Below are 24084 nucleotides of genomic sequence, written 5' to 3' on the forward strand. Positions count from 1 at the left end.
ACCAGTGGCTGATTTTGACCCAGTCCCACTACATTCACTAAGAGCTGGGCAGATTTAAGTACTAGGACAGATTACCAGGGTTTTTTGTTGTTGTTGTTCAGTCGCACAGTTGAGTCCGACTCTTTGCGACCCCATGGACCAGATCACGCCAGGCCTTCCTGTCTTCCACCGTCCTCTGAAGTTGGCTCAATTTCATGTTCGTTGCATCTATGACACTGACTAACCATCTCATCCTTTGCCGTCCCCGTCTTCTTTGACCTTCAATCTTTCCCAGATTGAAAGAAGAAAGATTGGGAAAGATTACCAGGGAGTAGCACCTAAAAGCAGGTTTGTAAAATGGTGCTTAATTTTGCCAGGATTGTGCCCCATGTTCATAAAACAGGGAACACACAGGATTCGAGGGTGCTATTTTAATTACTGGGATGTTCATTTTCCGACAAGGATGGAACACTTTTCCCAAGGGAGTATCTCTGGGCCACTGCCCTGTGGAGCCACAGTCATTATGGTTCTGCTTAGAAGGAAGCCATTGGAGATACCTCCTGAAAAGAGGAAGGATGGGGAATGTCTGCCAGAGGGAAGGCTTGGAAAGCTATCCCTGCTGGCTTGGATGAACATCCCTTTGAGAAAGGAGGCTCTTGCGTTTGAGTCAACCCTGCTTAAGCTGGGGCTACCTACCACTCTCCCCGCACCTGCTATGCTGGTGGAGAGCACCCCCTCCCCCAGATTTCAAAAAGCCAGATGAGGGTGGGCTGGACGAGATAAACCAGGTCTAAAACCTGCACGTGTGAACCCGGCTTCCCTGTTGAGTGAACTCGGGTTTGTTGTAACTTTCACCTGTGTGGAACAGCCCCTATTTGCTCTCAATAAACGCGCATTGGGGGGGGGGAGGTACCCCGAGGCAATGCAGGCCGAGGCCACCCCCTCCTTGCTCGCCCTCGGGTCGCGCCGCCCGTCGCTTCTGCCGCCTTGGGCGTCCTCCGGGGCGCGTTCTTCCGTCCGAGGCGGGGAAAGCCCCGGCAGCCGGGCTCGCCCCCACGTCTCCCAGCAGGTGACACCTCCCGGCTCCTTCCCCGGGCCCGGCCCCTCCCTGAGCAAAGCCCTGTGGCTTCGCGGCGCCCCCGGCATTCTCCGGAGAGGCTGCTCAGACAAGCCGCGTCTCCTCCTGTCACCTTTCAGGCAGGGGCAGCCAGGAGGAAGTCGCGGGCTGCCGAGGTGCCTCGACAGCCGGGAGGCGCGGCACTAAAAGCAGGTCGTCCCGGCCCGGAGTTGCTTGCTGGGCTGCCGCGGGCGTCCGGCGAGGAGAGGATCTGAAGAGCTCGGATGGGTCGCCGGGAAACTTCCAGGGAACTTTAAGGACGCCCCGGACGTTCCCGTCTGAGGTCTGGCGGTAGATGGAGTCTCCAAGACACCCACTGGCGGAGTAGCCGCGGGCGCCGTCTTCGCAGCTGCCGGCTCCTTTCCAGCCCGCAGATTTGTGCCTCCTTCACCCACCAGTTTACTCCAGTCTGACTCTCCAAAGTTGCTTCCTCGAAAATCTCGCAGGTCCGAAGGTGTTCCTTCCCGGACTGGAATCTAACTGTTCTGCTGCAGCCCGGCGCGGCCGCCCGCTGAAACGATCTCCATCCATAAGGAATCTCTCCGGGCTTCTCCACTCCAGCAGCGCCCCGCCACTCCAAAGTCCGCTCCGAAGGCGCGCTGTGGACCCTCTCCTGGCAGCGCTTTCCGTCGGCCGCGACCCCTCGGGGATCTTCTGCCAGGTTGCCAGTCCTCCGCGCCGCCTGGCCCCGAGGGCGCCAGCTTCCCGGCCTGCCGAGCCTCTTCGTCGGTGAGGGGGGCAGGCTCTTGAGCCTGAAGGGCCCTCGTCAGCTGCCCGCGCATTGGAGACCCTCCTCCAGACGGCAGCCCCAAACAGCGAGGCTGGCGCGCCTCCCCCGTTGCCGGCAGCAGGGCCCGAGCCCGGCATGACAGCCGAGAGCCCCCCGGCGTCGTCGAGGTGCGCGGCGGGCCATGCGGAGGCCGAGGCCGGCCCTGCGTCGAGGCTGCCCGCCTTGGTCAAGCTGGAAGCCGCGCCCGCCGGCGACCCGTTGGAGGCCGAGCCGTCGGAAGAGGAGGCGCCGGCGGCGGCGGCGGGGGGCCTGCTGCGGCCCGCGGGGCGTCGCAGGAAGCGGCCCGTGCAGCGCGGGAAGCCGCCCTACAGCTACATCGCGCTCATCGCCATGGCCATCGCGCACGCCCCCGAGCGGCGCCTGACGCTGGGCGGCATCTACCGCTTCATCACCGAGCGCTTCCCCTTCTACCGCGACGGGCCCCGCAAGTGGCAGAACAGCATCCGCCACAACCTGACGCTCAACGACTGCTTCGTCAAGGTGCCCCGCGAGCCCGGCCGCCCGGGGAAGGGCAGCTACTGGACCCTCGACCCGCACGCCCGCGACATGTTCGAGAGCGGCAGCTTCCTCCGCCGCCGCAAGCGCTTCAAGCGCAGCGACCTCTCCACCTACCCGGCCTACATGCACGAGGCGCCGGCCCAGCCCGCCGTCGGGCCTCCCCTGGGCGCCCCTTACCCGCCTCCCGCCTCCCTCTTGTACTCCTCCCCGCCGCCCCTCTTCGGCCTGGGCACCCTCATGGCTCAGCCCAGCCCGGAGCTGGCCCAGCAGCAGCAGAACCCGGACGTCGCCCCTTCCCCTGGCAGTAACTGCTCCTTCCCCGGCCCTGCGGCCTACTCTAGCCAAGGCTGCCCTGCAGGGCCTGGCCTCCCGAGGCCCCACAGCGCCGTGCCTTACTCCTACCCGCTCCCCACTGCCCAACAGCTCCAGGTGAGCCAAGGCGCCTACCCTCAGAGCAGCGGCAGCCACCTCTTTGGCACCTCGGCCCGCCCGCTTGGGAATGACCCCATGGACTTCTACGGTAGGATGTCTCCCAGCTCCTACAGCTCCCTGACTCACGGGTACAACGCTGGCGGGCAGCTTGGCAACCCCGGGGCCTACCTGCGGCATGCGACTTACTCCAGCAATGTGGAAAGATTTGTGTCGGCCATCTGAAGGCAAGGGAAGAGCAGGGAATGTTTGGGTGGCGATGCCGGGTGAGGCCTGCGGTTTGGCCGTGGAGGGCCTCTGTTGGCTTCAGCACATAAGCATGTTACCCGGCATTGCATGGTGGGGGGGCGCATCATAGTATTCCCGTGATGCCGCTTTACGCTCTGGTAAAGAACCGACCTGTGAAAGACCTGAGAGAAACAGGATGATGGGAATTGGGGCCTGTGGTTCTTGGTCACCATAAAGATCTAGTGACAGCAGGTGGGGGACAGATGCAGAACAGACTGTGACATCTGAAAACACAGCGCCCTAAAGTCCAAGTGACTGCAAAATGTTAGAGGGCCCCACACATACACTCTGCTTAGTTCTCCTGGGCTTGATTGTAGGGGGCTTTCTTGCCTTTCCATAATGCGCCGGAAGCTGTCCTCGCTTTCGCTTTCTATTCTTTGAGTTTAGCCAATTGCTAGCAAATTATGAATAGCTAGGTGTGTGCTTGCCTTAATTCTGATTTTTTTTCCCAGTGACTCACGAATCACAAATCCATTTGGACAGATAAATACAGGCAGAGGGGAGGGGGTGTTCAATGAATCACACTTCCTTTTGGCAAGGGTTCTGTGTAAGTTCTGATTTCAGAAGGCTTTGGGAATGCATCTGCAATAAACAACTTTCCCCATAGACTTTGTCAGATTTTTTACGGACTGCTGCTGATAAATTTAGTTGGGTATGTTTTTGTTTTGTTTTGTTTTAAGGAGGCAAGGGAAGCCGCTGCATTCATTGTGTGTTTCGCTCCTGACTAGCCTGAAGTCAGATTTATTTCTCTGTTCTTGCTCAGGGTTAGGATGCCGTAGTCTGCGGTCCTAATACTCGGTTAATTGCTCAGAGATCAGGTGTAGGAAAGCTTCCAATCCACTCCCACGGAGTCCCACGAAAAAAATGCCTTAAGAGAAGGCATCTCTTCCGTTCAGTTTGATTAGCTTCTCTTTTCAGCCTCCTTTGGAAATACCCAGGAAATGATTCCCAGTCGAAAAATTGGATGGATGTAAAGTACCATCAAATCTCAGCCAATTTAGGGCAGCCCTGTGGTGTTTTCAGGCAAGAGACCAACAGAGGTGGTTTGCCACTGGCTGCCTCTGCATTCCAACCTTGGACTTCTTTGGTGGTCTCCCATCCAAGTGCTAACCAGGGCCAACCCTGCTTAGTTTCTGAGATCTGATGAGATCAGACTAGCATGGGCCATCCTGGTCAGAGCAAGTCAGAATTTACTGAATGTGTATCTCATCCGTCTGCTTCTGTTACAGACAATGGGTTTTTTGGTAAAGAAATGGCTCAAAACACTGTTGCCGAGCTGCCATACAGAGAACCAGACTTTTAAGGTGAACAGTGCCGTGGGAGATTGGGTAGCCCCTCCAACAAGCCAGCCAGCCCTTTTCTGGTCCTTCTGCTCTCCCTCTTCAGCGAAGGAAGCAGGACTTTGAATGTGGTGGTGGAAAGTACTGTCAAGTCACAGCCAGTTTCAAGGCAAGAGACGTTCAGAGGTGGCTTGCCATCGCCTGCCTCTGTGTTGCAACCTTGGTATGCCTTGGTAGTCTCCCATTCAAGTACTAATAAGGGTTGACCCTGTTTAGTTTTTGAGATCTGACAAGATCGGGCTAGCCTGCACTATCCAGGTCAGGGCACTTTTAATAGAACCCTAGAGAAGGTACGCGGAAAGACCACAGAAGTCATAAATGACAGCTGCATAATCTGCTGCAACGTCAACGGTGAAATCTGGTTCTCCAAGTTATAACCCGGCCAGCCTGAGCTGGAAAATGTATTGTTAGAATAGGTGCTATCGTGGATCCAATGAGCTCAGCACTGATCAAGTACCAAGTAAAGTTGTGCACGGGCAGGTAAAATGAACATGTTAAAAAGGTTCCTCGAAGCTTACAGTTTCAGTCTTCAGGGGTTGCTGGCAGATGGCATGTTTGAATGTTCTTCTAAACGAAACCACATTGCTTGTGGAACTAGATGACGGGGAGAAAACCCCACACCCCAAAATGCTAGTTTTCTGTGTGTAAGGAGGTTTTTTTTAAAAAAAAAAATGTGGGAAGTCTTTGAAGATGCAATTCCCCTTCTGCGCCAAATCTTAAATGATATAATTTCTGTGAAATGATTTATCACCATGTACGGATTGGTTCTTGAAGCCAGCCTGAAAGATCATGTGGTTTGACTTCAGAGCACCTATCGCAAGACGCTGAAAAATGCCCTGCTGGATTTAATCAGGGTCTTGCCCAACTGTATTTAGCCCGATGGCTTCAGGCATTCCGTTCCAAGGTACGAAGGAAGTGGTTTCTGCCTGTTTCAAGCACCTGGTATTCAAAAGTATCTTGGCTTTGTACATGGAGGTTCCATTTACCGATCATACCTACGGTACTTGCCTCCATGAAAGTATCTTTTATCCTTTTCTAAAGTCATCTAAGCCCTAACCTGGACAGCACAGGCTAGCCTGATCTCATTGGATCTCGGAAGCTAAGTAGGGTCAGCCCTGGTCAGTGCTTGAATGTAAAATTGTTTGTTTTTATTCTGTTTTTATGTATCGGCACACGGTGCCCTTGTTTGTGAGCCGCCCTGAGCCCATTCGTGGGGAGGGCGGGGTAGAAATTTAATAAATAAATAAGGCCGCTGAGGAAGTCCAGGGTCGCTACACAGAGGCAGCCAATGGCAAGCCACCTCTGAACCTCTCTTGCCTTGAAAATCTTATGGGGGTCACCATAAAGTCGCCTGCGACTGGACAGCAAAAAATAAAAAGGTAATCTAAACACATGATTATCACCGCATCATGTCATGGTGAATTCTGCAGATTAACTATGTGTTGTGTGAAGTACTTTCTTTTGTTCATTTTAAACCTGATCAGCTGCTGATAAATTCCATTCGGTTCCAGTATCCTGAGAGGAGAAAATTTACCTCAGCAAGAGTCATTCTATGGCTGGTTTTTTTTCTATTCCAAGTATACTGGAGGAGGGATTATAGGACTAGGATCATAGTGAACTGTTAAAAAAAAAAAAAGTCTTCTGAAAATGTTTTGTGTCAAAAGCCCACCAGATTGTGCGATACAAATAAATTACAAGCTTTGGACAAATATGCATCTTTCAGGGCTTTTTTTCTGGGGGAATGTGCTGGAACGGAGTTATGGAACCTCTTCAACAAAATTCTTTTTTAAATGTTTAAAAGTTTATGAGTTTTCAGTATACAGATTGAAAACTTCATTTTCCTCTTGAGTGTTCTGGCACCTCTTTTTTTTTTTTTTTAAGCAGCCCTGATCATTCCCATACTCCTCTCTGTATGATTTTATATGGGATTTATCTGTGGGGAAGAGAGAAAATACAGACCAAAAAGAATGGGATGCTGAGGGAGAACAGTTCAGAATGAAAATATTCTATGACCCCCATCCTCCCAAGTAGCAGAACTGTCCCTTTTTGAAGCTTTCTGCAGAAACTGCCCATGTGCAGACCGGAAGGTCGGTAGCTCAGCAGTTCGAGACCCCAGTGCTGCATGACGGAGTGAGCTCCCGTCTCTGGCCCCAGCTCCTGCCCACCTAGCAGTTCAAAAGCAAGAAATTGCAAGTAGATAAATAGGTACCGCTTTGGTGGGAAGGGAACAGCGTTCCGTGCGCCTCTGTGTCTAGTCATGCCGGCCACATGACCACGGAGATGTCTTCGGACAGCGCTGGCTCTTCGGCTTGGAAATGGAGAGGAGCACCACCCCCTAGAATCGGATTCGACTGGCTTTCGAGCAAGGGAAACCTTTACCTGGTAAAGAAGACATGTCCTGGGAGTTTTTTGGCAAAACCGAGATTCTCAGGCATTCTGATTGGGACTGTGAAACATTGGGAGACAGGGTTTGTCCCGTCTCCCTATCATTTTCCTGACCTGAAGTTGCCCAGGGGAGCCATTGTTTGACTCATTGGGGAAGGTGCTGTGTAGCCCATAGGTACACATAAGTTCCCCAACAGGCAAATAGGGGCTGCGGTCACACGTAACAGAAGCCACACAAGTGAGACGGAAAACAGCCGGAGTTTCCGGGCGCGATCTCACCAGCACATCTGGGAAGCGTAGCACTCCCGTGGCTCAACCGAGGCTTCCAGCCGAAACTGCGTGACAAAAAAATAGTACCTTGGAGGTACTAGTTTCCGGAAACTGCGGGGCAAGGGCGGGCGTCTGATCGCGTTTTCGGTGGCATCCGGCGCCCGCCCATGTCCCCTTGCAAATAAGGTGGTGTTTTTTTGTCCAAGTCTCTGTGGATGCGCATGCGCACCCAACGGAGCATGCGCATTTGTCATGTACACAAAAATAATAAACAGTTTGCCGCGGCGCACGCTTCTTCGTTGTGCGCCGGCTTGTCCTGTGATCGGCACCTCTCCCTTGCCATGGAACCTCCACGGTACCTCCACAGGACCTCCACAGGAGGTCTGATCACGTAACTGCGTAACTGCCCCAGGGCAAACAGCCACGCTTCTCCCCCGCAGTTTCCTCTCTTGCTAGCATCCAACAGTCCTCACAGTTCTAGATTCCTGTGCACTCAAAAGCAGTTTTGCAGATTTCATACCTAGCAGGGAGGCTTTCCATGTCACCTTTTCTTCCTAAGGACTCGGCCATTTCCGCATAGCTTATCTAGCCCAGGTTAAATGCTTTCGAGAAACTGGATTCCCACCCCCCTCACCCCGCTTTTCCATAGCATTGTGCTGCATTCATGTACCTCCTGCGGTTTCCCTGGCTTTTCTCCAATCTTTCTCAAATTTGCTGCTTGTTGAGTTTTGGAAAAGGTCACAGTAAAACCTGGATGGCTGCTATATGGGTGGGAAAGTCCAGATTTTCCCACCTGGGTGGCAGACGTTTTCCTTGACACTGCAAAATTAGTTCACTGATAGCACTGACCTTTCTTGTTGGATCTCAGTGTTGCCCTCAAATGAATCGGAATGGACACGTGCAAGCCTAAGAATTCTTGTTCCAGTCTACACCTATTGATTTCAATAACTCTGCATAGATTGCACTGTGAATCAACCACAGCTCTCTGTAATCGTTCAGCAGCAGGACATCAGGTTTAACGGACCACTGGCTGGAACTGTGTCGCCACTCAAGCCTTGCTCCCACAGGAATTGCACATATGCTGAATGCCCAAAGGGCATGGCTTGCACACCTGTCTCATGCCTGCACATTTTGCCAAAGGTCTGAAGAGCCTGAGTGCGTGCAAGTATTAAGTATGGAGGGAGCTGTATGCTGGGGTCATTTCGTAGAAAAAGAGGTGCAGGAGCTCATTAGCATAACTCATTAGCATAACTTATTTGCATATGCCACACCCCCTGACATCACCGGTGTGTCAGAAGGCAACACCCTCTGCTCAGGCTCCACTGGACTGTTTTGGATTGCTAGCTATTGGGGGGGGGGGAACGTGCCGATCTGTCCTCACAGAGGAGGGAGAGCTTGTACCTGAATAAAACTTGGTCTTAAAGGTGCCGCTGGACTGTTTTGGACCAGTGGGTCGGGGGGGGCCTCTGCAGCTTACCTGGCTGCTTCTTGATCTGACTGAGGGCTGCTGGGAGCAGTGGGGGGGCTTGTTGCATGTGCCCGCCCCCTGGGCTCTTTACTGCTGGAGCTCCGCTCCTGTGCGCTCCTGCAGGAAATGACCCCTGGCTATATGTACAACTGAGGACCCTGCCATTTGTAGGATTTCGAATGAGATGACTGCAGAGTTTAGGACTGGGGACTGATTAAATGGTTCCATCCTTGTTTGCCTTCATCTTAACAGTCTAGACACCCACTTACGTCCTCCAGTTCTACCCTCTTTGTGTTTAAAACAGAAATGGTCATTTCCTGGTCAACCTTCCGTAGCCCTCAGAGCCATTGCTGCTGAATTGACCACCTTAAGGATGATGTTCTTTCAACAAACTGCAGAGAGTGACAGCAAAGTTTCCCCCTTGCTTTTATTGCTCACATAAGAATAACAAGGATCATGTATTCTAACAGTGTTTCATGCTGGACAGAAACAAATGTTGCCCATGTGCCAATTTTTAAATTAAAGAGAGGGATAAAACTCTTGTTCCAAATGGTCATTTTCCACGGACACCGGCATTTCTGGTTCTTCTGATCTGGATGTCTGCTCCAGTTCCACTTAAAAAAAGAGAGAGAAATATCTTCAGCAAAAAGCATCTTGCTTAGGGATGAAATTGTTTCAAGAACATTAACAACTGCTAAAATCAGCATATTCACTGATCACCGAAATGGCTTGGCATGGAAGGCCCAGTTGTGGTTCTGACTCAACATTTTGTGTGTGTGTGTGTGTGTGCTGTTTGTTTTATCGTTGTATAGCTATCATTTTATGATGTCTGTTGGAGTACATTCTATAAGCTGCCTTGAGCCCAAGATACGAGAAAAGGGCAGGGTAATCCCCCCCCCCCGATTTTTGACTGATTTCTAGCATCCTACTGGAGATGGAAATTGCTGTCAAATCGTGGCTGACTTATGGTGACCTCACGTGGTGTTTTCCAGGCAAGAGATGTTCAGAGGTAGTTTGCCATTGCCTGCCTCTCCGTAGCAACCCCGGACTTCCTTGGTGCTCTCCCACCCAAATACTAACTTGTGCTAACCCTGCTTAGCTTCTGAGATGTGACAAGATCAGGCTAACCTGGGCCATCCAGGTCAGGGCCTAAGCAAAATTACACTCTTCTAAGCCCGTTGATAACAATGAATTTAGAAGGATATAACTCTGTTTAGTATTGCACTGCTAATATTCTGTTTTGGTGAGGCAGGGTAGCTTCAGTCTTTGTCTGGGGAATGATCCATATGCAAGCTCCTTCAACAGATGAGCCATCTCAATTCCCTGGACTATTCAATCGCACTCCTGGATTCCTTTGTACTCTTTGGCCAGTTCACAGCTGAATTTCCCTATAAGCACACAGCATTTCGGCTGTGGAGTCAGTGAAAGCTTTGTTGACTCAATTCCTCAGACTGGGATTCCAAACGTCAGGAACTGCTGCCTGTTGCTGTGGATCCGCATAACAAAATATCAGTACCAACAAGGGTCTTTCGTAGAAAAAGAGCTAGGGGAACTCATTAGCATAACTCATTAGCATATGCCACACCCCCTGACATCAGGGGCCCGGCGATGGACCAGCAAGGCCAGCGGGAGTGCGAGGAAGCCCCGCCAAGGCCCTCCCTGGCCCCAGGCAGGCAGGGGTGGGGAGAGGCGGGGAGGAAGCAACTTACCCTCCCTCTTCTCCTGCCTCCTCCTGGCTGAATAAGGGCCGGAAGCGGGGCAGCCGGAAGCAGGGGGCGGGGCTTCGTCATGTGCCCTGCCCCCCGTACCTCACCCGAGGGAACTGCGTTCCCCCGCATTCCCCCCCCCGAAATGACCTCTGAGTACCAAAGCAATCAGCTTCCCATCTGTTGTGTGGTGTGCTTTTTTTTGTTTTGTTTTGTAGGGCATGGATTAGGAGAGAACGAACATTTTATATTTTGGGAACATCCACACCTTGTTGGATGTTGCGCTACCACCGTGCTGTAGCAGTCATTTGCCACTGGACTGTCCTCCTTGCACAGTTAGATCCAGTTTTGTAGTACTGCTCTAGTGCAAGATCCAGCAACATATGGATGTAAGCCTCTGAGTGTTATGGTGCTAACATTTTGGGTTAAGTAAACTAAAGTTGTCGACCCTGGGGGGGATTTTGCTCAGCTTGTCTCACTCTGTGTCCTGGGTGGCCCAGGCTAGCCTCATCTCCTCACATCTGGGAAGCTAAGCAGGGTCAGCCCTTGTTTCTACTTGGATGGGAGACCACCTGGGAAGTCCAGGGTCACGATGTGGAGGCAGGCAATGGCAAACCACCTCACAATGTCTCTTCCCTTGAAAAAACCCACTAGGGGGTGCCATAAATCAGCTGTGACTTGACGGCGCTTTCCAGCATTACCAAGTTCCCGGTAGCTGCCATGCCTTTGCTCTTTGGGGCAAATTATTAAGAAAGGGCAAATTAACTAACCCCTTTGGGAGATCTGGGGAGTTAGGAGGCCTCAGTGGGGAGGGCAGTCCAAAGGCGAGGGGCCACCACTGAAAATGCCCTCTCTCTCTCTCTAGTCTGAACAGAGTTTGGGAGGCAGATCTCAGATGTTCTAATAACATCAATTCAGGACCAGTGTTCCCTCTAAGCTGAGTTAATGTGAGCTAGCTCACAGTTTCTTAGCCTCCGGCTCACACATTATTGTCTTAGCTCAGGAAGGATGGCTCCAGAGCAAACTAACTTATGCAGCAGTCAATTCATCTGCTCACAACTTTAATGCCGGTAGCTCACAAAGTAGAATTTTTGCTCACAGGGCTCTGTAGCTTAGAGGGAACATTGTTCAGGACCCTCCCTAACTCTGAAACCCAGTCCTTCCCTCTTGGTTTCCCTTTCCCTACCAAGCCACACTGTAATGCTTCAGCACAACTTATCAGGGAAAGCGGAGGAAACCCTTTTTGCAGGGTTTTTTTTTTCCTGGGGGAATGGAGTTCTAGCATCTCTTTGACAAAATTCTTTTTAAAATGTTAAAAAGTTCGCGAGTTTTCAGTATACATATTGAAAACCTCATTTCCCCCTTGAGAGTTCCTGCACTTCTTTTAGATGGTTAAAGGGAGAGGGGCAGCAATGAAAATCTGGTGATGATCGCCACAGTTTCAGAGGGAAAATGGCGCCAGTGTGGGCGGGGCCTTTGCAAATCCACATTTCCCACCCAGGCAGAATGATAATGTGCTTGGACGGCACTCCTCCCCAAAAGATTGCAGAAACTGCTTTGGGAAGGCGTTCACAGAGGACAGGAGAAGGACCCTTTGACCACACTGCAACATCATGTGGATGCTTTAAAAGAAGTGGCCCAGTTTGGTAGCCAAAGTGGAGAAAAAACCTTTGTGTGGAGGCAGCCCCCATGACATGGACTAGCCCCATGATGTGGGCTGGTCACGTCATGTGAACTCCAGGGCTGTTTTAACTTCGTGCATGTGTGTGCGTGCACCTGGAACTCATGGTTGACTTCTGGCGACCCCTAGTGGGGTTTGGACGTTTCAGAGAGGTGCCTTACTATTGCCTGCGTCTGCCTCCCAGCCCTGGTATTCCTCGGAGCTCTCCCTTCCAAGTGCTTGCCAGGGTCAGCCCTGCTTAGCTTCCGTGATCAGGCTTGCCTGGGCTATCCAGGTCAGGGTGGCTATTTTAGCTTTTCACTCTGCCCCTGGCTCCTGGAATAAAGAAATGGGCAAAAACTCTCTAGAGGACTTTGGGATACTGTTGCCCATCTCCAGATGGGGCTTGGAGATTTCCCAGAATTGCACCTGATCTCCAGACTTCAGAGATCAGTTCCCTTGGAGAAAATGCCTTCTTTTGAAGGTGGACTGTATGGCATTATACCTCATTGAGGTCCCTCCCCTGGCCCCACCCACAGATCTCCAGGAATTTCCCAATCCGGAGATGGCAACCCTACTTTGGGGGGGTGCCACTTAGGTATCAGACCAATTTCCATTATAATACATTTCTCCCAAAGAGAATGCCCCAGTGCCAGATTCTCAAAGCTTGCAGGCTTCTTACCCAGAGGATAAATGGCAGGTCCAGCTGGGAGTGCTTCTGCTACGTCCTTTGGAGTATACAGCTCTTCCGTTTCCACAAGGGGAGCAGAAGCCTCCGCTTGGGGATGTACCGAAAACTCCACTTGGGCATCCAGAGAGGATTCCGCTTGGGGATCCAGAGAGGGCCCCGCTTCCTGCTCCAGCGGGGTCTCTGTTAGCTCACGTTTCTCCTCTGCAGCGCTTGGCTGAGGTTCTCTCTCCGGTTCTGGAACCTGGCGCCGGCCTCGGCCTCTCCCCGCTCCTCTTCTCCTCGTCCTCTTGCTCTTGCTCTGATCCCTGTCAATTCACACATAAAGCCATTACACTAAAGTAAGGAAGGAAGGAAGGAAGCCGTGGGAGCTAAGCGATGACTCCCAAGTAGGGTTGCCAACCTCCAGGTGGTGTCTGGAGACCTGAGAGACAGAGATCAGTTCCTCTGGAGAAAATGGCTGCTTTGGAAAGGGGACTATATGGCGTTATACCCAATGAAGTCCCGCCCCTCCCCAAACTCCGCCCCTCTCAGGCTACACGGATTCCTTCCTTTGGAGGGTGGAGTCTATGATATCATACTCCAGAGGTCCCTCCCCTCCTCAAACCCTGCCCTCTCCAGGCTCCACCTGCAAATCTCCAGGAATTCCCCAAACCAGAGATGGCAACCCTATTGGGGAGTGGCTTCTTCTTCTTCTTCTTTTTCATGCTTTCCCACAGCATCATGGAGCATCTGTGTACCTCCTGGGATTGCCCTGACTTCTCTCCAATCATTCCCAAACGTACTTTGCCGTCAAGGTTTGGGAAAGCGCACAGCAAAAGCCTGAATGGCTGCCGACTGGGTGGGAAAGTTTGGATTTTCCTGGCCCCGCCCATGTGGCAGCCATTTTTCCTGCAGTAGTCTGAGGCATACATCTACCTCAGATCCTCATACTGGCCTACCTGTGCCCCCCTTTGTTCCTGCGACTTCGTCACCCTGAGCCGCTTGAAGGACTCCTGGTAGGGCTGCCGACCTCCAGAATTGCAGTTGATGTCCAGACTACAGATATCAGTTCCCCTGGTGAAATGGTTGCTTTGGAGGGCATCATACGCCACCAAGGTCCTCCCCAGACCCTACTGTCTCCAGGTTCCAGCCCCAGATCTCCCTGCCTGGAGCTGGCAACCCTACCTTTGCAGGAATTAAGTGACTAATTTGTCCAGGAATGTCCCTGCCTGGAGCTGGCAACCCTAACTTTGCAGGAATTAAGTGACTAATTTGTCCACTTATTTCAGTAGAGCTAACTTGTTTGGGATTAAGAGAAGAGGAGGAGGAGGAAGAAGAAGAAGAGGTGGAGGAGGAAGAGGAAGAGGACGACAAGGACGAGGAGGAGGACGAGATTGGATTTATATCCCGCCCTTCACTCGGCGTCTCAAAGCGGTTTACAATCTCCTTTCCTTCCTCTCCCCACAACAGACCCCCTGTGAGGCAGGTGGGGCTGAGAGAGCTCTGAGAGAACTGCTCTTGAGAGAAAAGCTCTCAGAGAACTTTGACTGACCCAAGGTCACCCAGCTGGCTGCATGTGGAGAAGCGGGGAATCAAACCTGGTTCTCCAGATTAGAGTCCACCACTCTTAACCACTATACCAAACTGGCTATGGTACTGTCAGTGTTTATAGATCCAAAAGTTGTTCTTGTTTTCTCAACCAGTCCATATTACAGGGGAAACAAGAGATTTCTTGGCTGCTCAAATAAAAATGTTACTTTCTCATTTGCCTGCTTTACCCCAGAACCCACTGGTAAGTGTCTTTTTCCTCCGCTTCTGCTTTCCTCTTTCTGAGAAGCTCTCGGTCTCTCAGACGGCGTGTGATGACAACAGTTTCTGTAAGAGGGAAGTAATACAGTACATGTTAAGAGAGGCCGTTTGAGCCCTGACCTGAATAGCCCAGGCAAGCCCAATCTCGTTAGATCTCGGAAGCTAAACAGGGCCGACCCTGGCAGGTATTTGGATGGGAGACCTCCAAGGAATACCAGGGCCAGGACACAGAGGGAGACAATAGCAAACCACCTCTCAGAAATGCCCAAGCCCCACTAGGGGTCGCCAGAAGTCAACTGTGACTTCCGGGCACATACTCTTTCTCTCTCACACACACACACAAATACTCACCAAAAAAAGAAAGAGGCAGTTTGGTGGACTGATTAAGAGTATCTAATTAAAATCTGGGAGACTCAGGTTCAAATCCCCATGCGGCCATGGCATTCACTGGGGGGACTTCAGGCCAGCCACGGTTTCAGCCTAACCCACCTTACAGGATTGCTGGGAGAAACACATGAGGACTGGAAAGCCACGTACCCTAGAGACCTTGGGGTGGAATTACAATATGCAAGACAAGGTGGTTCTAATGATAGATTACTACACACACACTCCCAGTAAGTGGGAAATGACCCCCAAATAGACATTTGTAGGCTTGGAGAATTCTAGAACAATGAACGCTTTTCAGCCACATGGGAGCGTGTGTTGGCTTAGCGAGAGAGAAAGATTGTCAAGGGACTGGAAAAGCCATTTAGGAAGGGCAGAAAACAGTGACATTCCTACCACACTCCAGTGTGTCTGATCACACATGAGTATTTCTTTGGAGCAACATTGCTGGTGGTTATGATGGGGTTAAAGTAGGGATGCCAACCTCCAGGTGAGACCTGGGGATCTCCCAGAATTACAGCTCATCCCCAGACTCCAGAGATCAGTTCCCAAGTAGAAAATTGATGCTTCGGAGGGTGGACTCTATGTTATTGTACCCTATCGAGGCTCCTGTTCTCCTCAGGATCCACCCCCAAATCTCCAGGAGTTTCCCAACCTGGATCTGGCAACCCTACCTTACCGTCTCCCACTGGTGGCCAAGGGAGTACCTGGCAGCCCTAGGTTAAAAGCTATAACAAGGAATACTCTTACGATCCTTTGCTTTTCAGTGATTGACTCTTTAATATATCCAAGAGCAACAATAGCATAAACCAGGTGTTTCATAAACCTCTTTGTTTTTGCAAAATGATGGAGGTTGCCAAACCCTTGACAGGCCAGAGTACAAAGGTGGTATGTGCTGTATTTAACCTGGTATAAAAAGACCAGGAACACAGCCAAATCAGTAGAAGGGAGTATAAACGCTATGTAGCCCTAAACTGCTCTAAAATGGAATCTTTATTAACAATACTATACTATCAAATGTCTTAAAGAGAATAAATTTAACAATCAATGTTACAACATAAACATACAGCAAAAAATTGTAAATAAAACCCAGCTCATACAGAGTCCGGAGCCGCGTTACTTGTGAAGACGTTCCTAACATCCCTGCAACTGTTTACACATTGATTTGTACCAGGGCTTTTTTTGTAGAAAAAGCCCAGGTGGAACACATTAGCATAATAGGCCACACCCAACAGCAGAAACTCATTAGCATATTAGCCCACACCATGGACAGTGCAGCTCATTTGCATATTAGGCCACACCCTGTGCCTTTCCTTGACTTGCCCGGGAGACCTGCAGCTGTGGGGAGCCCGGGCAAGCCAGCCCTTGGAGGAAAGGGTTTAAACTGCCTTAACTTGGCTTGCCCAGGTGCCCCACGGCTGCGGGAGCCCGGGCAAACCGGGCCCTGGGTGCCCTTGGACAGGCCGGGGAAGGCATGGGGAGGCATTTAAATGCCTCCCCGATCCTTCCAGGGGGCCCCCTGGCCTGCTCGCCTCGGAGTCGCTGGGGGGGTTACTCTCCAGGACTTCCCTCTGTAGCCACGCATGCAGAGGTTTTGGCTGTGGTGGGTGTGGCCAACTCTGAAGCCAGCCAGAACTCCGTTCCTGTGCGTTCCTGCCCAAAAATAGCCCTGATTTGTACTATATGGCTCCTTTTGCAGGCATTTAACCTGGTGGCTCACAACAATGTGTGCAGACCTTCAATAAAACGTCCACAGAGCACTGTTGTTAAGCATGCTCATAGTTAGTTGTGATTTGGGGAGGCGAGTGTACCCTTGCTCTGAAGCTGAAATTAATTGTATTACTGATCTGTTCGTACTATGCAGTTTATTCCTCTCCCCAAGCCAGTGTGGTGTAGTGGTTAAGAGTGGTGGACTTTAATCTGGGACAACTGGGTTTGATTCCCCACTCCTCCACATGAAGCCAGCTGGGTGACCTTGGGTCAGTCAAAATTCTCTCAGAGCTCTCTCAGCCCCACCTACCTCACAGGGTGTCTGCTGTGGGGAGAGGAAGGGAATTGTAAGCCGCTTTGAGACACCTTCGGTAGTGAAAAGCGGGGTATAAAACCAACTCTTCTTCTTCAAACTCCACTCTCCCAGGCTCCCACCCCCAAATGTCCAGGAATTTTCCAGGCCAGAATTGGTAACCCAACATGCAATGGACATGTGCTGTGTCTTGCTGCACCATCATTAAACTGATAGTTCGGCTAGCAATCCATAAAGCTACATACAGCCAAAATAAAACTGACAATTTAAATATATATATATGATTTAGCTGACAAATGTTTAGTAAATGATTTTGCTTTTGGTTGGTTTATTTGATAGTCTACTCCATCTTCAAGGCTGTACTTCCATGGTGGAAAGTGCCATCAGCTGATTTATGTCAACCCCATGGGGTTTTCAAGACAAGAGATGTTCAGATGTTGAGTGCCAGTTTGGTGTAGTGGTTAAGTGTGCGGACTCTAATCTGGGAGAACCGGGTTTGATTCCCCCCCTCCTCCACTTGCACCTGCTGATGTGACCTTGGGTCAGTCGCAAGCTCTGGCACAGCTGTCCTTGAAAAAGAGCAGTTTGTGTCAGAGCTCTCTCAGCCCCACCCACCTCACAGGGTGTCTGTTGTGGGGAGGGGAAGGGAAAGGAGTTTGTCAGCCGCTCTGAGACTCCAAGTGAAGGGCGGGGTATAAATCCAATCTCCTCCTCCTCCTCCAGAGTTGGTTTGCACTGCAAACTCGATATTCCTTGGTGGTCTCCCATCCAAATACTAACCGGGGCTGATCCTGCTTAGCTTCTGAGATCTGAGGAGATCAGACTAGCTGAGGCTATCCAGGTCAGGGCAGACTGTGCTTTACAAGAGATTAAAATACAAAACACTGCATTGTACTATGGTCGCTATGTTAAAATTGAACAAACACCAATTAAACGGCTAAAAATATTTTCATCTGCCTCCCCGAATCCTACAAGGCTTTATCCTAGCTCCCCCAAAGTGAAAAACCACATAAAAAGGTCTTACAAAGTTCCCAAACATGCTTAAGGTTTGCTCTGGGGTAGTCAGCCATGTTCAGACGGCAAGAGCACAGTAGCATTCCTGGTACCTCCCGCCTGTAGCCGTGGAGGACCCGGCAACCCCACGTCTAGACACAATTAAGGAATCACTGGATGATCACTAGATTGTGTAAGTGTGTAGGCTTTGAAGGCTGTGGGAGAATCTACCTCAGGCACACCATTCCCTTCACTCAGCTCTTCAGTATTTGGGAACTTGGGCTGCCTTGATAGTGTTAACAAGCGTCTTTGTTCCTGACAGGAGGAGTTTTCAGTCCGTGCGAAAGCATTGGTAGGGACCAAGTTCGATAATATCTCAACACTGCCCCCAACAGTCCAGAGAAGGAAATTAACACAAGTTATTTATTTATCACAAGTTGCCAAGTACAATCAGGGAAAAAGTTTGTCCATTCCATTTCCCTCCTCTCCCCTGCAATTTCTGAAGTTAATGGAACAAAATGTTCCAAACCCCCCCCCCCAGCCTATTACTTGTCACAAAGGAATCGGAAGGAGGTCGGTATTTTTAACATTTCAAGACATCCAGCATGCATTCTAACAAGTCAAGAGTCAGACAGGTAAGAGTTTGTTCATTTGGTGTTCTCTCAGCCAACAAATGAAAATAGGAACATTCTTGTTCATTTGGTGTTCTCTCAGCCAACAAATGAAAATAGGAACATTCTTGTACACTTGTAAATGACCCTGTTCTGGCTCCTAGGAATACTACCTGAATACTACCTGACGACCCATGGCTGGAGGCTTTTCTTTGTCTACCACACATTAAACTGACCACAGCAGCCCATGTTTTATCTAACAATGGAGCTGATTATAAGGACTGCTCTAACTTGTAAATCATCAGCATTTACCAATAGATAAATTGGTGATGAAAGGAAAGCTGCTACTGGTCTTCGAAAGCCATGCTCATTCGAGTAAGGCTAGAACTGAACCGTTATGAGGGAAACGACGGGGTTCCTACCCTGTTGTTTTGCTCATGTGGAAATGAAGGGACAGAGGGGAATCAGTCACCAGTTTGTCCTCTGCAAGTCCCATCTAAAAAGGTAAAGGTTCTCTTGCTCGAAAGCCAGTCGAATCCGACTCTAGGGTTGCGGTACTCATCTCCGTTTCAAAGCCGAAGAGCCAGCGCTGTCCAAAGACGTTTCCGTGGTCATGTGGCCGGCATGACTAAACACCAAGGTGCAAGGAGCACTGTTACCTTCCCACTGAAGTGGTACCTATTTATCTACTTGCAATTTCTTGCTTTCGAACTGCTAGGTTGGCAGGAGCTGGAACTAGAGACGGGAGCTCACTCCGTCATGCAGCACACTCGGGTCTCGAACTGCTGAACTACTGACCTTCCACAGCCTGCAGTTCAGCGTCTTAACCACTTGAGCCACCGCAGCTCCCACCTACTGCTGTTTTAACCTTTCTCCCCCAAAAAACTGGTTCCTGAGACCATAAAAAGACCTAACAGTTCCAAATTATCCATTAGGGTCATTGTAGGAGAGAAGCTGTGGGAATGGGAAGGGTTAAAAATGTACACCCCCTCCCACCTACTGATTTTCCTCCACAAAGATGTCTTCTGTTCTGGCAGATGCCTTATTTCAGCCAAGGCAGTTTTGAGAACAGGCCCTTTCTGAGGTAACTGACTTGATCCACCACATCCCCCTCACAGATTTAATTTCAGGTGAAATCCATCTGGGCATATCATGAAACTTGTTCTTCTCACGTATGCAGAACATTCCAGCATCCTGAAAACATTTTGACTATTGTTGTGGCAGAAAGTACTATGAAATTGCAGCTGACTTATGGCGACCTCCCAGTAGGGTTTTCAAGGCAGATTTAATTTCAGGTGAAATCCATCTGGGCATATCATGAAACTTGTTCTTCTCACATTTGCAGAACATTCCAGCATCCTGAAAACATTTTGACTATTGTTGTGGCAGAAAGTACTATGAAATTGCAGCTGACTTATGGCGACCTCCCAGTAGGGTTTTCAAGGCAAGAGACAAACAGAGGTGGTTTGTCATTACCTGCCTCTGCCTTGCGAACCTGGACTTCCTTGGTGGTCTCCCATTTAAGCAACTAACCAGGATTGACTCTGCTTAGCTTCCAAGATCTGATGAGATCGTAGAAGCCTGGGCCATCCAAGCTATTGTTAACCAACCTTTATTATGGGGCTGAAACCTGAACAATTCTGTTGCCCACTAACAACATTTTTTTTTAAGGCACCCATAGCCCACATGTCTCCCCTAATGAGAAATCAAAGAACAGTTTCCCCAGGAATCTATCAGAAAGCAGAAAGCGTTTCTGGTGAATCAAGGCCGTTTTAGACATACGTACATCTAACTGAAACTCAGCTCTGTGCACATTAATAAGTTCACTTTCCCAAGAAAAAGCTTTATTACCTCGAACGTCATACTCCACAGTCGTGGTCTCTGGCTGCTGTGCATGTTCAGAATATGAGTGGTCCTTTTCTAAGCTCTCCATCTGCAAGGGTTTCTTTTTTCAAAAAAGTAAATATATTTAGAAGAGCTTCGCTCCACCATAGAGTCATCTAAGCCATCGAGTGCTTTAGTGCAAAGGAAAAGTTTCAGAAAAAGGAGAAAAAGAACCAAACTACCCGCCCAAAGCAGCTTATCTCTCTTAGACACTGGTGTGTCTATACTATTTTTCCTTATCAAGTTGCAGAGGTGTTTAAATACATGCTTACATCCTGGCATACTCCTGTCAGACATGAATATGCCCACTCCTGTATCTCATTCAACACAAGAAATACTGTTTTCATCAAATAATCTGTTATGTCTCAGACATTTTAAGCATAGGTAGGAAGAAACACTGGGCATATCTTGCTCACAACAACAAAATACCTCGAACCATCTAGGGATGCCAACCTCCAGGTGGGACCTGGGGATCCTGCGGAATTACAGCTCATTTCTAGACTACAGAGATCAGCTCCCCTAGAGAAAATGGATGCTTTGGAGGGTGGGCTCTATGGCATTATACCCCACTGAGGTCCCTGCCCTCCCCAGGCTCCCAATCTCCAGGAGTTTCCCAACCTGGATCTGGCAACCCCCCACAAGTGGCCAGGGAGTCTGGGCAATCCTAGAACCATCCCTGTTTTCAGGGATGAGCCAAGGACTTTTCGGACCCTAGGCAGGCTGGCTCACGTGCTCACCCCTGCCAGCCAGCCCAGGTACACCCTGAGTCACCATCCATCTGGGCATCTCAGGGCTCACTTGCCAGCCAGTACATCAGGAGAAAGTGTGGTGGTGGGGGTGCATTCAAACCTGGAAGCGACACCACTTCCAGGGACACTCTAGGAATCCCCCAAATCTCTATGGTAAAGTCCAAGTCACCAGCTGGCCGGCCAGCCAGAGTGGCCGTACTTGGGCCAGGGGACCCTAGAGGCAATAGCCTTGGGCAGGAGTCCTCAAGGTGGTGCCCATGGGAACAATGGAGCCCACGACACCTTTCTTAGCCCTCACCAAGTGTTTTTAGAAAGCGGATGGGGCCAGGTGGGGCTCTTGCCCAGCAGGGCTTCTGATTGGCCAGTGAAGATCTGATTGGCGTTGCAGATTACAGTATTGCTTCAGTGCCCCACGACTTTCCCAGTGTATTTTAAAATTACCCCTCTACTCCCTTGCATTCTTAAAATCATCTCTCTTTCCCCCTGCACTTGTGTTTGGCTCCGCCTCCTGTGAAAGCCATTTTGTGGTTGACTCCGCCTGCTGGTGCACTCATGTTGTGGTTGCACCCTCACCACCCTGTGTCAGAATTCCAGTAGCTGCATTGTTCATTGCATGTCTTATGTTGTTTTCTTTTACTTACTTTTAATTCTAATTTCCTAATTTGCTTTGAGTCTCAGCAAGAAACGCAGTACAGTAATTGACAATAAGTAAAATAATAAAACGTTTTTGTTGTTGTTCCATTCATGGCCAATTCACACGGTATAAAGACCTCATGCTGGGAGTTCCATGCAGGGAACTTAATTTGTATTCACGCACAGGCCTGATTCAGATCAGGACCACTGGACACAGGGTGAGAAGTATTCAGCCTCCCCCTTCCTTGGTGCATTTTTCCCGACGAGTAACAGCCCCAGAGACCCCATTTGCCTGAATAGGGAAACTTAACATGTAGGTATCAGCTCACATTAAATTTCCCTAAGAGGCCAAAGAAAAATGGCTCCTTGGTGCCATTTCAGGTTGGGAAAAGGATACAAGGAGAAGAGGCTTAAGCCTTTTGTTCTCGCATGCCATGTGTCTGATCTGAATCCTAAAACTGAGTTCTTAGCAGGGAACTTGAACGTCTGACAGAAAGTCTTCATGATCTCAACTTCGTAATGTGATTAATCCCCAATTATGGTGTAAGGCAGGGATCCCCCAATATGGTTCCCATATGCAGGGGTCATTTCCTGCAGGAGAGCACAGGAGCAGAGCTCTGGCAGTAAAGAGCCCAAGGGGCGAGCACATGCAACAAGCCCCACCCCCTGCTCCCAGCAGCCCTCAGTCAGAACAAGAAGCAGCCAGGTAAGTTGCAGAGCTCCCCCCAGCCCCCCGGTCCAAAACAGTCCAGTGGCACCTTTAAGACCAAGTTTTATTCAGTTACAAGCTCTCCCTCCTCTGCTAGGACAGATCTGCACGTCCCCCCCTCAATAGCTAGCAATCCAAAACAGTCCAGTGGAGCCTGAGGGGTGGGTGTTGCCTTCTGACACACTTCCGGTGATGTCAGGGTGTGTGGCATATGCAAATAAGTTATGCTAATGAGTTATGCTAATGAGCTCCTGCACCTCTTTTTCTACAAAATGACACCTGCCCATATGTGCCATGGGGCCCACCAACATCTTTTTTTGTGCCCACCAAGTGGGTGTCTGTTTCTGTTCACACGTGTTTCAAGGAAGTTTTGCCTGTGTCTTGCATTGTTCAGGGTGAATCAGCAGACTGGGCTTGCCATGGTAAATTTCCCCGCCACAAATTTTCCCGGCAACTTCCACCTCACAAAGTAGTCTTTTGAATCCGCCTCAGTGCAAGTCGGGATTCCGCCAACACACCACCAACAGCATTCCACAAATATCTTCTCTAAGATGTGTGGACCTTACCACATGAGAGCTTCAGCCATGTAAACATTCAGGGAGGGGTTACCTCACAATGGCCACTTTCCCCACATCATATAAATTAGTCCTCCGAGCCTACAACATGGCCAATACCTGCCACATTTAAGTGTCACCTGCCTACCCAAACTCATTTATGTCCAGTTCTATGCTCCCTCTAAGCTGTGGAGTCATGTGAGCGAAAAGTCTACTTTATACCGGTCCAGTCTGTAACGCCAAAAAAGTGACATTTCAGGAGCCTTCATTTCCAGGACAGCTCCTGGACAGCTTCCCCACCACTCTTAAATGATGTTCTGTGGCTGGGGTTAACTCTTGAGTCAAAGTCCTTCTACACCAGTACTTGCAGTCCCTCCCTCCCGGTTTGGGACACCTCCCTTGTGTTTGATGCAGATTATTTGGCCCCACTGGGAAGGTGGGGTAGATTCTGGAAGACGCATTGGAAGTTGAGAAATAGCCCAGGAATATGCCTCCTGTCTACTGTGATAGGCATGAGTTTACCCATTTCAGTACATGTAGAAGAACAGCCCAGGAGATCCCTCATGTGTGATTCAGGTACATTTGCCCGAGCTTGCACCTCAGAAATCTCTCTGATAAAATTAGTTGAAGAATATTTCTACTAAACATGGATGCTGCCTGACCAATTCAAATACTCTGTTAGAATTAAATTCACATTACCTAGGCTTTGAGAACAGGGACAGTTAGCTTCTAAAGGAGAAATGACAAGCAGAAATAAACATGGGGCAAAGAAGGGCAGGTTGGAGGCTCCTGCTTCCCTTTGCGATCGTGAGCCAGTTTGGTGTAGTGGTTAAGAGTGGTAGACTCTAATCTGGAGAACCAGTTTGATTTCCCATTTCTCCACACGAAGCCAGCTGGGTGACCTTGGGCCAGTCACAGTTCTTTCAGAGCTCCCTCAGCCCCTAAAAACAGGTCTAGCTTGCCACTAGCACAACGCTAAGAGCTAGAACTTGTGGCTGCCAGACAATCTTCGGATCTCCTGGGGCAGAATTCACGAAATAGAGCTGGTTGTACACATTTTGATGTGATCAATATAATATGTGTATGTGTGTTAAATGCCATCACGTTGCTTCTCACTTATGACAACCCTATGAAT

At 49.9% G+C, this 24084-nt stretch overlaps 2 protein-coding genes across 3 annotated transcripts; one reads left to right on the forward strand and one right to left on the reverse strand.

Moving 5' to 3' along the window:
• The first annotated feature begins 1961 nt into the window (after positions 1-1961).
• On the forward strand, positions 1962-3038 carry FOXE1 (forkhead box E1). Its single transcript, XM_015420668.1, has one exon. It carries the CDS (start codon positions 1962-1964, stop codon positions 3036-3038), a length of 1077 nt encoding a protein of 358 aa, XP_015276154.1.
• A 5948-nt stretch (positions 3039-8986) lies between these two features.
• Positions 8987-20485, reverse strand: HEMGN (hemogen). Of its 2 annotated transcripts, none has more exons than XM_015420683.1 (4): positions 20272-20485; positions 14391-14475; positions 12613-12926; positions 8987-9178 (listed from the first exon to the last, which is right to left on the reverse strand). In XM_015420683.1, exons 1-4 carry the CDS (start codon positions 20351-20353, stop codon positions 9084-9086), a joined length of 576 nt encoding a protein of 191 aa, XP_015276169.1. In that variant the 5' UTR covers positions 20354-20485; the 3' UTR covers positions 8987-9083. The 2 variants fall into 2 exon arrangements, with proteins under 2 accessions (XP_015276169.1, XP_015276168.1); XM_015420682.1 differs by having other exon boundaries at positions 14379-14475.
• Positions 20486-24084: the final 3599 nt, after the last annotated feature.

Source organism: Gekko japonicus, unplaced genomic scaffold (genome assembly GCF_001447785.1).
Source record: "Gekko japonicus isolate JY-2015 unplaced genomic scaffold, Gekko_japonicus_V1.1 scaffold1242, whole genome shotgun sequence".
In the NCBI taxonomy this organism is placed as follows: Eukaryota; Metazoa; Chordata; class Lepidosauria; order Squamata; family Gekkonidae; genus Gekko; species Gekko japonicus.